Genomic DNA, 12,850 nt, shown 5'->3' with positions numbered 1-12,850 from the left:
GTATTGGTACATGACCTTGAGTATTGATACATATACTTAGGTATCAATATATCCTTAGTTATTTCAATACTTTGAAATATCGAAACTAAATTTAAAATTTGACCCAAGTATCAATACCTAGTTTATAGTTCGATTAAGTTGAGTCCAAAATGACATTTTAAATTTTTTTATATTGATTCGTGAGTGCTTGAAATGTGAAATGTTAGAATTAGACAATTTTGAAATTTTATGGAGAGTGAAACTTATAATTTTGAAAATTTTAATTAGGCACTTTTGAAAATTTTAATTAGGCTTCTCAAAGTTTTTGAAATTTTTATTGTCTTAAAATTCTTCAAAAATTTAATTAAGCCACAAATTTTAATATGGATCAATTCTATGGGCTTGAAAATATATATATATATATATATATATATATATATATTTATGAATCTTCACGATTGGGTTGAATTCAAATTCTAAACTCATCACTATTGGGAGGATTTTACCTCAATTACACCATGGTTCTAACATGAATAAGTTTCAATTATAAAATAGATAAAATATGTGGTTATAAAAAGACATAATGATAAATTTAATACTAAATTTTTACACATTTTATCAATTTAGTTCTTATTCGTTTCTAGTTAAATTTGGTTATCATCATTTTAAAAAGAGTCGAATTGTTGTTTTTTAAGTAAAATGCTGACTAAAAAGTTAAAATTTTAAACATGATACATGATTACATGGTAATTTGTCTGACTTATTGAATTGGAGCCTAGAATTGAAGTAATAATATAAGTAATTACATTTAAATTTAATGTTATTTGAATTAGATCGGATTGGACCGACTGGGATACCAGTCTGGAAGGTGCTTTTGAACCGTTAAATTGAAAATTCATACAAACCAATGTAATCGGCTTTTTAAATTTTGAATAATTTTTTAATTGAATCGGTGGCCTGATTGATTCGACCACCAGTCCAATTTGAAATACATTGCCCAAATCTAATTTTAAAAAATGATTTTATACAAGTTATAAATATTATATTATAACAAAAAATTTCTTATATTATTAATCCTAAAAATATATTATAAAAATTTGTGAACAATAAGTATGGACATAACTTATTTATGTGTCCATGCTATATATTATAAAAATAATATACTTATTCATAAAAGGTGTTATAGTTGTTTTATCATAATTTATCTATAAAAAATAACTTTCTAAAGTTATGGTAAAAATATTATATTATTTATAAGAAGGGTTACGAAGTTATTAGAATAATTATAAAACGTTATTTAGAAAGGTTTTATATTATAAATTTTATATTATTTTTACTTAATTTGTGTATTATAAAAGGAATATAAATTAAATTCTTTATTCAAATTAAGTTTATATAAGTTTTATAAATCTATGAACTATTTAGATCGTGAGCTCAAAAATTATAAGGTTGATGTTAATTATGTAAATAGAAAATATTTTTTGTACCATATCGTGAGATATGATATTGTTTGAAAAATGGTGCCAAATGCAAGCATCATAGACAGTTTATGAACTTTTTAATTTGAGACATTTAAAGTTTTGAAATGTGATTGAGAAGACATTTGATGTTCTAAAAAGATATTTCTCATATTAAGATGATGATAAAGAGAATAGGTTAAATATTAAAGAGAAATAACCCAACAAATATGTAGTAGAACAATTATATAAAATTATCTATTATGTTTATTTTTATTGTTATTTTATTATTAAACATATTATTAACTATTTTTAGAAAAACATAATAAATTATTTAATTAAAATTATTTTATTATATTAATAATTTTATAATAATTAGTATTATTTAAAAATATAAATTATGTTAGTTTGTAATTACAATTTATATTTTCAATCCAATTACTCTTTCTAATTTCCAAGCTTTACCTAAAAAAAAAAAAAAAACCTATCTTTAAATCTTCCCTTGATATTCCCGTTGTTTTCTCCCACTGTTTTCTCTTTTTCCTTTAAACCCCCCAAACCCTTTTAAAACCAAAAAGCCATTAGAACAAAACCCAATACTAAATCGAAAAAGAGATTGAAAAATGGCGAGCAGCAGTTCAGTGAACTTAGAAGATGTACCCTCCGAATCACTCATGACTGAGCTTCTCCGCCGTATGAAATGCGCCACCAAACCCGAGAAGCGCCTTATACTAATCGGTTTGTCTCCCCTTCATTTATGTACTTATTTGATCGGTTTGAAGTTCGCATTGTGTTGGGTAAACTGCAAATTTTGGGTTTTTATTTTTATTTTTTGAGAACTATAATGGAATTTATCAGATCCGGTGTCAAGGTTTTTTATTTTATTTTATTTGTTTACAGTGAACCGTGAAAATGTATGAGTTTTCAAAGCTCAAAAATTCAGATGAATATTGTTGAGGGGAGGTTGCTCTCGGGCCGGCCTCGGATCCTCAACGGTAGAGGTATTATTCACAGGTTGTTTATGCTTGGTTCTAGACTCAGGTTTTTATGTTCCGACTCCGAGGAGAACCTTTTTGGGCTTTTCTTGGAGTAGAGAGACAAAAAGCCGGTTTAAAACCGAGCATACACTTTGGAAACAATACCTCCACCGTCGAGGGTTCGAGATCGGCCCAACGACCTCCCCTCAACAAAGATTATTTACTTTTCATACGATTTAAATGAATATATAAATATGGAATGGCAAAGTTTGAGTTAATTGTCAGTGTTAGGAATTTCGTTTATTTATATATATATTCAGAAACTTTAGTTTCTTAGCTATAGAAAGTGTTAACAAATTCTTATTTATTAACTTTTATAGGGAAAAAACGAGTCTTTAGTAAAGTTCTAAAGCAATGAAAAGTGGGTTGAGCGAATTGCCAATGTTGGGATTTTTGTTTTTGAGAAAAATTTAGTTTCTTAGCTTTAGAAAGGGTAAAAGTATCACGGAGGCATTTGTACTAAGAGTCAGATTGCATTTTGTCCACCTTTTACTCAAAACATGGGTAAATTAGTCTCTATATGTTAGATTAAAGAGTAAATTGATTCTTACCGTTAAAAATTTCATTCATTTTTAGTGTTAAAAGCTGGTGTAGCTGACAGAATAAATAAATAGTTACACGTGATCTGCCACGTGTACCTCATCCTGACGTACAAGGATCAATTTTTAAGAGTAAAAATGATAGAGTTTTTAATAGAAAGACCAATTTACTTCTTAATCTAACGAATAATGACTAATTTGCCTATCTTTTTAATAGAGTGGGCACAATGCAATTTGACTTCTAATATAAGAGCTTTCAATGTACAGTTGCCCTTTAGAAAGTGTTAACAAAATACTCATTATTTACATTTAAAGAAAAAAAAAATGGGTCTTTTTTTAGCAAACTCTAAAGCAATGAACAGTGAGTTGAGTGTATTGACAATGATGGGTTCTTTTTTCCTAAAACAAATAGTTTCTTAGCTTTATGAAGTGTAAACATTAACAAATGTTCAGAGGAAAAATGGGTCTATTTTTAGCAAACTCTAAAGCAATACCATTACGTTGTGAAGGCCATAGATTTATTTTTTTATGTTTCATCTTTGTATGGTTGTTGCAACTTGCAACAAAGCCTAGCCCACATTTTCTTTTTAACAATGAAATGAATTTTTTATGCCAATTATGAACTTGTATTATTGTATTTTCCTTATATCATGCTGAAGAACTAATAGATTTTGGAATACTAACCATTAATCTATGTTTGCTCAAACTTTTTAATTTTTTGAAGTGACCCTTCTTTGATGCCAGTGTCTAATATATATCTAGATATCATTTTGGGGATATTGCCTTCGAAATAAATGAAATAACCTTAAAACAATGAACATATCTGTGTTGGAAACATTCCCTTATTCTACACTAACACCCGAGTCCAGTAATCGATGCAGCAATGTCTCTTCCAGATTACATCTCTTGGTTGCACGGGTTTTGGAATTTATTTTTTTGTTTTCTGCCTTAGCTTGACCTCAAATCAGATTGGAACTTGGGTTGCTTGAAAGCGAATAGAATGATACTAAAGTTTGGTATTTATATCTATTTTTTACCCAAGTCTCGAGCATTCTTGATTTTCTGTATCATATGGAAAGTGCATGCTTCGTAGCAGTCCTGAAAATGCATTGCATTCTATTATCATTCTTTACAGATACCAGGAAATCTTATGATTGGCAGGTCCACCCGGTTCGGGGAAAGGTACTCAATCACCAATGATTAAGGATGAGTACTGCTTGTGTCACTTGGCCACCGGTGATATGCTACGAGCTGCTGTTGCTGCTAAAACGCCACTCGGTGTCAAGGCCAAGGAGGCCATGGATAAGGTTGAATTTATAGTAGTGTATGGGTTGTTTTAATAGTTTTTATGAGGTTGCTTTTGAATAATGAGTTGTTTTATGATTGTTTCTCAGGGAGAACTTGTTTCCGATGAGCTAGTTGTCGGCATTATTGACGAGGCGATGAAGAAACCTTCGTGTCAGAAGGGTTTCATTCTTGATGGATTTCCGAGGACTGTAGGCCAAGCACAGATGGTATTGCCGTCTTTAGAATCTTTATACTCGAGTTTTTTTAAATGTTTACGCTCATACTTCCAATTATGGGTTCTTGATCTTTGCTTTGCAGCTCGATGAAATGCTTGAAAAACAAGGAGTTAAAATTGATAAGGTGCTTGATTTTGCAATTGATGATTCGATCTTGGAAGAAAGGATTACTGGTCGATGGATCCATCCTGCTAGTGGTAGGTCTTACCACACGAAATTTGCACCTCCTAAAGTTCCCGGTGTTGATGATGTAAGTCGAACATAACAACCCTCATTTTACTTCTGTTTATTACATAAGTCGGAATTGGGTTGCCAAGCATTTTGGCCTTAAATGCAAACTTGTCGGTCTGTACATCAACCCCAAAGCCTCAATATAAGCTGCATCACTGTTTTTCAACGAACCAATTGCATTTACGTTAACAAGCTCGTTTCCTTGTTTATGTTCTCTTCAAGGTAACTGGGGAACCTTTGATTCAACGTAAAGACGATACTGCAGCTGTTCTCAAGTCAAGGCTAGAGGCATTTCACAAGCAAACTGAGCCGGTGTGCTTTCTGTTTTCCTTAACTATTTCTATGCACGATTGAAATGCCATCGGCATTTTTACAGACTCCGTAATATCTAATTTGAATGCTTTCCAAGTTATCATCAACAATTTTAATGGTGTCAATCAAAATGTAGGTGATTGATTATTACTGGAAGAAGGGAGTAGTTGCAAAGCTTCATGCAGAGAAGTCTCCAAAAGAGGTTACGGAGGAGGTTCAAAAGGTACTCTCATGATGAACTTTTCATTAGGAATGATCTACTCATGAATATTAGTTATCTTAACTTACAAACCGTAATTTTCGGATTTTTCTACATTCGGATATTCGGATCCATTTTTATTTGTATCTCATTGATAGATCGGTCCAAATGACCATCTCATGTTGGTTTCAAGTATTGATGATGAATGATGATAATACTAAATAGCGTAGATTGACTACAAATTAGTTTTGGATATTTGCTTTGCTTTGTTTGGGCTCTATTCATTTTTTTCTTGTCGCATGTACAAATACAAGTATGAGTATACGATCTTTCAAATAATATCCGTGTCTAGCGATCACTCCTGGGGTTGGAATAACGCAGGTAATGGCAATTTCCGATTTGTATTTGTTGATACAAGAATGGGTGGATGGAGGAGCTGGGTGGTTCACCCTGTTTAGGATAGGATGAAGAGTTGCCAAATAGATGGTCAAAGTAGTAGGGAGGAAGGAGGGAAGGAGATATGGCTTATATACTCCTCACCCCGTATCTCGAGGTGTCATGTGCTGAGTTGCTATTGGCGGATCAAGCGCAAGTGGCTTGGTGCCATAGGCTTCGGTAGAGTGGTGTCATGGCTCAAATGGGATCCTTGGGCCTCGAGTCTTATATGTGTCATTTATTGTCTTGAGGTGACACATGTTAAGTTGCTATTAGTGAATCAGAGACAAGTGGTTTGGTGTCATAGGTTTAGATAGAGTATTGTTACTATAAATTTTAAGTCATCTCAAATGGGACCTAGTATTGATGTGAAAGTTAATGAATAGGTATTGATTGTCACGTAAGGGTCTTCTTGGGGATCTATTTGCACCGCCGGAGTGAACATAGCGAGGTGTAACAGTATTATTATATGATTAACTAAACCTTCTAGCTTACCATTTCAAGATCATTGTATATTCTTAATGAAGGGAAAAGTAAACAAATTAGACAGTTAACGGAATATAAATATATTGAGAGAGAAAGGAGAGGTCCGTTGGGTCATCCACATGGTTGCTGATGTGAAGTTGATGATGACACATTGATTGTTTACCCTCAAATAATTAAATTAAAGAGTTAATTCCAATATAATATCTTTAGTAAGGATGATCTTTCATCATATCAGTTCTTAAAAAATTCTGAAATTTAACTATTTTTACTTTTAATGTTTTCAATTTTTGGGGAGAAGTATTGATAGCATAGAATTGAAACTCTTGAAATTCTAAATTTTATTTTAAAAAATATTTTTATTTTCTATTCGATTTTGCTTTCAAAACAGTATTGTATTCGTTTTTTCTATAAATATTTTATTTTAAAAAATTATATTATATAAATAACAATATTTCGTATTAAAAGGTATAATACTATAACTATTTCAAAAGTTTCATAATTTTCATTACCACATATATTGTAAGATGAAAATCCAAATCTAACAAAAAAGTTGATGGGACTTCGCTGATGAATCTTATATGAAAAGATAAGTCAGAAGTTTTACTATTAAACCATGCAATTATTCAATCATGGTGGCCGAGCGTGCATAATATAATTTAAAATTAGGGCCAATTACAAAAATGTCGCTAAATTTTTAAGGGATTTTATGTTTTTGTACTACAAAATGCTCATGAAATTATTTTAAAATTTTTATTTAAATCACTAAGTCGTTAAATTTTTTTTTTAAGTTCAGTTAAAGAACTCCAAGCGGCGATTTAATGATTGTAGTACAACATATTAGTACCCAATGACCAGTAGAAGAACATTCTTTAGATTCAAGCTGACTTTAGAATAATTCAATAACTATTTTTTAAAATTTTAAAGTTGAGTGACCAAAACGTAAATTTACTAATAGTTTAATTACCTTAAGTGTAAATTGATAGCTCAATCGAGACTTCAATTACTAATAGAGATGTATCTATTTATCATTAGAGTAAGCAACACCCAAGGTCACTAAACTATTAGTAAGTTTACGTTTTGGTCACTCAACTTTAAAAAGTAACAAAATGGCCACAGAACTATTTAAAAGTTTTTATTTAAGCCACTAGACTATTAAAGTTTTTTTTTTTTAAAGTTAGATTAGCAAGCTCTAAGAAAAGATTCGACGATCGATATGGTGGATCAGTACCCATCGATGAGAAAAAGAACATATCTTAGATCTAAGTCGATCTGACAATCAATGTCAAAGGTTGAAGAAGAAAGTTGTTTGTCTTTTGGTTCACAGATTCATGACGTTCAAAACTGTTTTATGAAGAAAAAAAACTGAACGGTAGAAAAAGAGATGGAGAGCTTTCAAATGGTGGAGGCGATGCATCTAGAAAAGATCATACAATAACAATTTTAACAGTCCAATAACTTAAAAAAATTTTGAATAATCATTTTAAATGAGTGATTAAAATAAATTTTTACCTATAAAAATATAGCTCAATCGAGACTTGAATTACTAATAGAGTGTAATGCATCTAATTATCATTAATACAACAACTACACGAGTAGTTATGATGAAATTGTCATATTCAAGTATTTTTTGCCGGGAAGATTAACTGTTTCTGCTACTCAATAACCACCATTGGGTACTTTAGATTCTTCATGTTACTCACTTTCATTAATATTTCTCCGGGAAACTGCAGGAAAATCTGGGAAAAAGAATCTTCAATAATGGCAAGACCATCAGGAAGGATAATCAAGAACCCATTCATGAGTTTAACACCGAGTCCAAGATCACTAACTCAGTTCTTCTCCGTTTCACCACCATTAACATCCCTTTTTTCTTCCAAGAAAACATCCCCATCCCTCTCCATTTTCATCCTTTCTTTCTTATTTTCCTTCACTTTCTTGGGAATCTCCATTTTCAGATTCTTCCCTAGCTCCCAAGATTCAATCCATTGTTCCATTATATCCCCAACAACATCCCCTATTTCATCCCATCCTTTACCATCTTCTTACTCTCAGATCATCTTAACATCTTTACTTTCCGGCATAAACTCCGACAACAAGATTCAACCCAGAGTTGGCGGCACTGCAATGGTTCCATTACCAGTTCATTTGGTTTCTGGTAACTTGTCCGAAGAAGAAACCGAGTTCTGGAAACAACCAGATAGTAATGGCTACCGTCCTTGTTTGGATTCCACCGTTGGGTATCGTAAAAGATCTGCAAAGATTTCCAAGGAGAAAAACAGGTTCTTGGTTGTGGTTGCTGCTGGGGGATTGAATCAACAAAAGAATCAAATCATTGATGCTGTTGTTATTGCAAGAATACTTGAAGCTGCTTTGGTTTTGCCTGTTTTGCAGGTCAACATGATATGGGAAGATGAAAGGTTTTGCTATTCATTTTCGGGGTTTTCAATCACATGCAATTTAGGCTGTTGATTTTAATTTTCCATGTTCGTTTTATTGTATATCGGGACTGATGTTTCATGAAATCATGGTGGGGAATTGCAGTGAATTTCCAGATATATTTGATGTGGAACACTTCAAGAAGACATTAAGAGCAGATGTACGAGTTGTATCTTCGTTGCCATCGTCTCATTTGGTGGCTAAACAGACCATTGTAACTCAAATTCCTTATGGTGTTTCACCGTTTTGGATCCGTGCTAAGTTCTTCAAACAAGTACGAAAAATAATAATATAAACACGATATGAATGCATGAATTATCGATTGGATTATTAATATTTTGTGTGTGTGTTTCAGCTGAATCAGGAAGGGGTACTTGTACTGAAAGGATTAGATTCTAAGCTCTCCAAGAATCTTCCATCTGATTTACAGAAGCTTAGGTGTAAGGTACTATGTTTATCCCACTCATATTTGGATATTTATCATCGAAGAGTAGAAATTTTCGAAAAACTAAACACACCCATTTTTAAGTAAGTTGATGGATTAAATCAGTTGAATTAAAAATTTATATATGATCAAGATAACCCTGTGAACTAAACTTATTTTTTAATTTTTCATGAAATTAAGATAAAATTTAGACATTTATACTTAAATTTGTACCATCTGATATTTTAGTATTAAATCACTTATTTAATATTTAAATTATTATTTAGGTTAAAATATATTTTTGACAAATTGTGAAATTTAATTAATATATTTAAAAGTTAAAATTTAGGGTTTTTTGGTTTAAAATCTTAATTATTAAAAAAATAAATATTTTTTGTCAAAATTTGTCAATTTTTAAAATTTATTCAAGTTATTCTCGTATGACGTGATTTGTAATTACATTCGGGATTTGTAATTATTCCTAATATCGTTTTTAAGTATATTTTTTTTCAGGTAGCATTCCATGCACTGAGATTTTCGAAGCCAATTCTTCAAGTTGGGAACCAGCTAGCAAGAAGAATGTGGATTGAAGGTCCATATATCTCTCTTCATCTTCGGCTCGAGAAAGATGTGTGGGTTCGAACCGGATGTCGAACTGGTTTAGGTCCTGAATACGACCAAATCATTACCCAAATTCAGAAAACTCAGCCTCAGTACCTCACTGGCAGAGTCAACATGAGCTATAGTCAACGTCGCCTCTCCGGCCTTTGCCCCTTAAATGCTTTTGAAATGGCAAGGTAATATAATAAGGTTAAAATTCTGTTATTAGTCCTTATACTTTACAATAATTATAGATTAGTCTCACTATTTTGAAATGGCAAGGTAATATAGTTAATATAACAGATAAATTCATTTGGTTGGCTGTCAATAATTTATTAACTAGATTTTTAGTAACATGGGAGGAGGGAAGGGGGCAGGCAGTGGCCTTGGGCACCTTAAAAAATGAAAAATTGTTTATATAGTCTTTTTAATTTTTAAAAACCACAAGTTAATATAATGATAAAATTACACTTTTAACTCTTAAAAATAAAAAAATATTTATATAGTCCCTTTAGTTTTTAGGAAATCACAAGTTAGTATAATTTATTGGCTTTACCCTAATGAGTAATATGTGGAAAAAACAAGTTGGCATGATATTACAGATATGATAATATGTTTTACGCATCGTTTGGTGAATATTGAAATATGAAAACTTGAAAAGTATACAGGGATTAAATTCACAACCTTTGCAAAGAAGAGGGCTAATAGTAGAACTTCAGCAAATAATAATATCATCAGATTTTGGGTATGGAGTGCGGAGATTGCTGAAAATAGTGACGTCTATATTTGTAGGCTTTTGAAGGCTTTAGGAGCGCCCCAAAGTGGTCGGTTTTACATAGCCGGAGGAGAGCCATTCGGTGGCAGCAAAGCATTGGAGCCGCTCGCGGCAGTGTTCCCAAACTTGGTCCGAAAGGAAATGTTGGCCCGTGACGGCGAACTCTCTCCTTTCCTCAACAGCTCCTCCGCTCTATCTGCCATTGATTACATTGTCTCCTTTAACAGCGACATCTTTATACCTTCCCATGGCGGAAACATGGGACGAGCCTTACAAGGACATCGTGCTTACATGGGACATAGAAAAAGCATAAGACCAAACAAAAGAACAATGTTGCCTTTCTTTGAAGATTCATCCATTTCTGATGAAGAATTCAGTAGCATTATAAGATCATTGCATAATAAATCAATGAAACCTGAACCTAGGAAGAAACAAAGAGACAACGATGTGATTGCTTATCCAGTGGCTGAATGTATGTGTCGACATGGTTCTGGTAGTTTTTGAAACAAAACACACTCATATTTGTACATATAATAGGTTTTGATTTTGAAGTAAACATTTGTACGTACATTGACTTTTGCTCATTTTATATCAACCTTTTCGGATATCTTTGGCTTGAATTGAGAACCGAATATCTAATCGATTTAACATTTGTTTCGGCTGCTCGGATCTCCGGTTGGAGATCTTAAGTGATAATGGTTGAAGCTCTAGCCTAGGTTTTTTTTGTTGCATTATGATGGTTGATTGTATAACCGTTAAACAATTGATCATACACCGGAATTTAATTATAATTTTTTCATATATCAAAATATAAGTTTATATGTATTAATTTATAATTTCATAATTTTTAAAGGGATTAAATATAATTTTTTTTATTTTTAGGGGGTTAAAGTACAATTTTACTATACATTAATTTATAATTTCTTTATTTATAAGAGGATTGAATTGAAAAAGAATTCATTTTAAGAGATCAAAGTACAATTTTACTATATATTAATTTATAATATTTTTATTTATAAGAAAACTAAATTAAAAATTTTTCATTTTTAAGGGATCAAGGTCCAAGGCCTTACATGCCCTCCTCAGATTCTCCTCTACATACACTTATTAGATCTCGTTGTGTCCTTGAAACTAGACTCTGGCTTTTTTTTTTTTTTTGGTAGAAATGGATAAACCATCGGAATAATAATTTTTTGTCTATGGATTGGGCCATATCTTGGTGTCCTGGTGATTGCCATGACGTCTGAGTATTGTGGTGACTTATTTTCTCTAGTCTTTGATGGTTTCGTCTATCGAGTTCTCATATAAGGTAACTTGATTAAGTGTCATCTGTTTTGTAGATGCCTTCCTTTGCATGTGAGTATCTACTTGACCTTGAGGGCTTAGAAGTACCTATAAAGAACAATTTCAGATTATGTACTAACAACACAACCTAGCGGGTTGGGCCATGACAAATAAATAGAAACTTAACCCTTCAAACTATAAATAAAATAATTGGTTAAATCAATATTTGGGGCTTGAATTTAGTAACTCCTATATTGAGACTTATTTTTTTTTTGTCCATGTTAATCTTTGAACTTGGTAATTATTTTCATATTGGGGCCCAAACTAGGTAATTATTCTTACATTAGGGCTTGAACTATCTTTTATATTGAACTTGACAATTGTTCTCATATTAGACCCTAAACTTTAGATTTTTCAAATAAGTACGTATTTTATTTTTTAAATTTATTTTTATACAAAAATAATAATATAAAAAAATTAATATGAGTCGGGTCGGGCTCAGGTTTTAGTACTATTATTCGGGCCGAGCTTGAGCAAAAATTTAAACTCATTTTTCAGGCCTTTATTTTTGTCTAAACCCTCCCACTTTTCAGATAGGTCTTGAGTCGATACATTTTGTGACATAAACCTAGAAAAAGCCACACCAACAAGGCAACAAAGGCGTTTAACAAAATCCAAGTGTTCAATAGATAATAATAAGTGTAGGGCTCAATCAAAAACACCCAATCTCGATATATGGATAAAAAATCGAATTGAAAGAGAAGCAAACGATAGTAATTGTAGAGACCTCCGTTTCTTTGACAATATACGTGATTGTCTGGTTGAAGATATCGTGATGTCGATACATTTTGTGACTGTTTCGTTTTATAATTTGTATTTCAAAATCATTTATTTTAAGTTGTGGTTTTAGTAATAAATTAAAACAAATTTATAGGAAATGTGATTAGAAGAAACAATACAAAATCGAGAATCAAATTTAATAAAAAATATATATACCTATGTTGTGAAACTTTTTGAAAGGGTTCTTATGCTTGTTAGATAATGTTATTCAAAGGAATCAAACTATCCTTCAATGGTGGGAAGTTACTTATCAATGTGAATGCTTGACATGATTTTAGTTGCTTTGAATTATA

General features: G+C 31.7%; 2 protein-coding genes across 2 annotated transcripts; both read left to right on the top strand.

The window, feature by feature from the left end:
• The first annotated feature begins 1,948 nt into the window (after positions 1–1,948).
• LOC105786400 (adenylate kinase 4) lies at positions 1,949–5,532 on the top strand. Its single transcript, XM_012612809.2, has 6 exons — positions 1,949–2,174; positions 4,174–4,319; positions 4,407–4,526; positions 4,618–4,785; positions 4,989–5,078; positions 5,215–5,532. Exons 1-6 carry the CDS (start codon positions 2,060–2,062, stop codon positions 5,311–5,313), a joined length of 738 nt encoding a protein of 245 aa, XP_012468263.1. The 5' UTR covers positions 1,949–2,059; the 3' UTR covers positions 5,314–5,532.
• A 2,303-nt stretch (positions 5,533–7,835) lies between these two features.
• On the top strand, positions 7,836–11,006 carry LOC105786408 (O-fucosyltransferase 37). Its single transcript, XM_012612822.2, has 5 exons — positions 7,836–8,615; positions 8,740–8,908; positions 8,990–9,079; positions 9,572–9,855; positions 10,451–11,006. The coding sequence occupies exons 1-5, from the start codon at positions 7,888–7,890 to the stop codon at positions 10,935–10,937; spliced, it is 1,758 nt and encodes a 585-aa protein (XP_012468276.1). The 5' UTR covers positions 7,836–7,887; the 3' UTR covers positions 10,938–11,006.
• The last annotated feature ends 1,844 nt before the right edge of the window (positions 11,007–12,850 follow it).

Source organism: Gossypium raimondii, chromosome 7 (assembly GCF_025698545.1).
Source record: "Gossypium raimondii isolate GPD5lz chromosome 7, ASM2569854v1, whole genome shotgun sequence".
Classification (NCBI taxonomy): Eukaryota; Viridiplantae; Streptophyta; class Magnoliopsida; order Malvales; family Malvaceae; genus Gossypium; species Gossypium raimondii.
The sequence above is the reverse complement of the archived record's forward strand: the minus strand, read 5'-3'. Positions and strand labels throughout refer to the sequence as shown.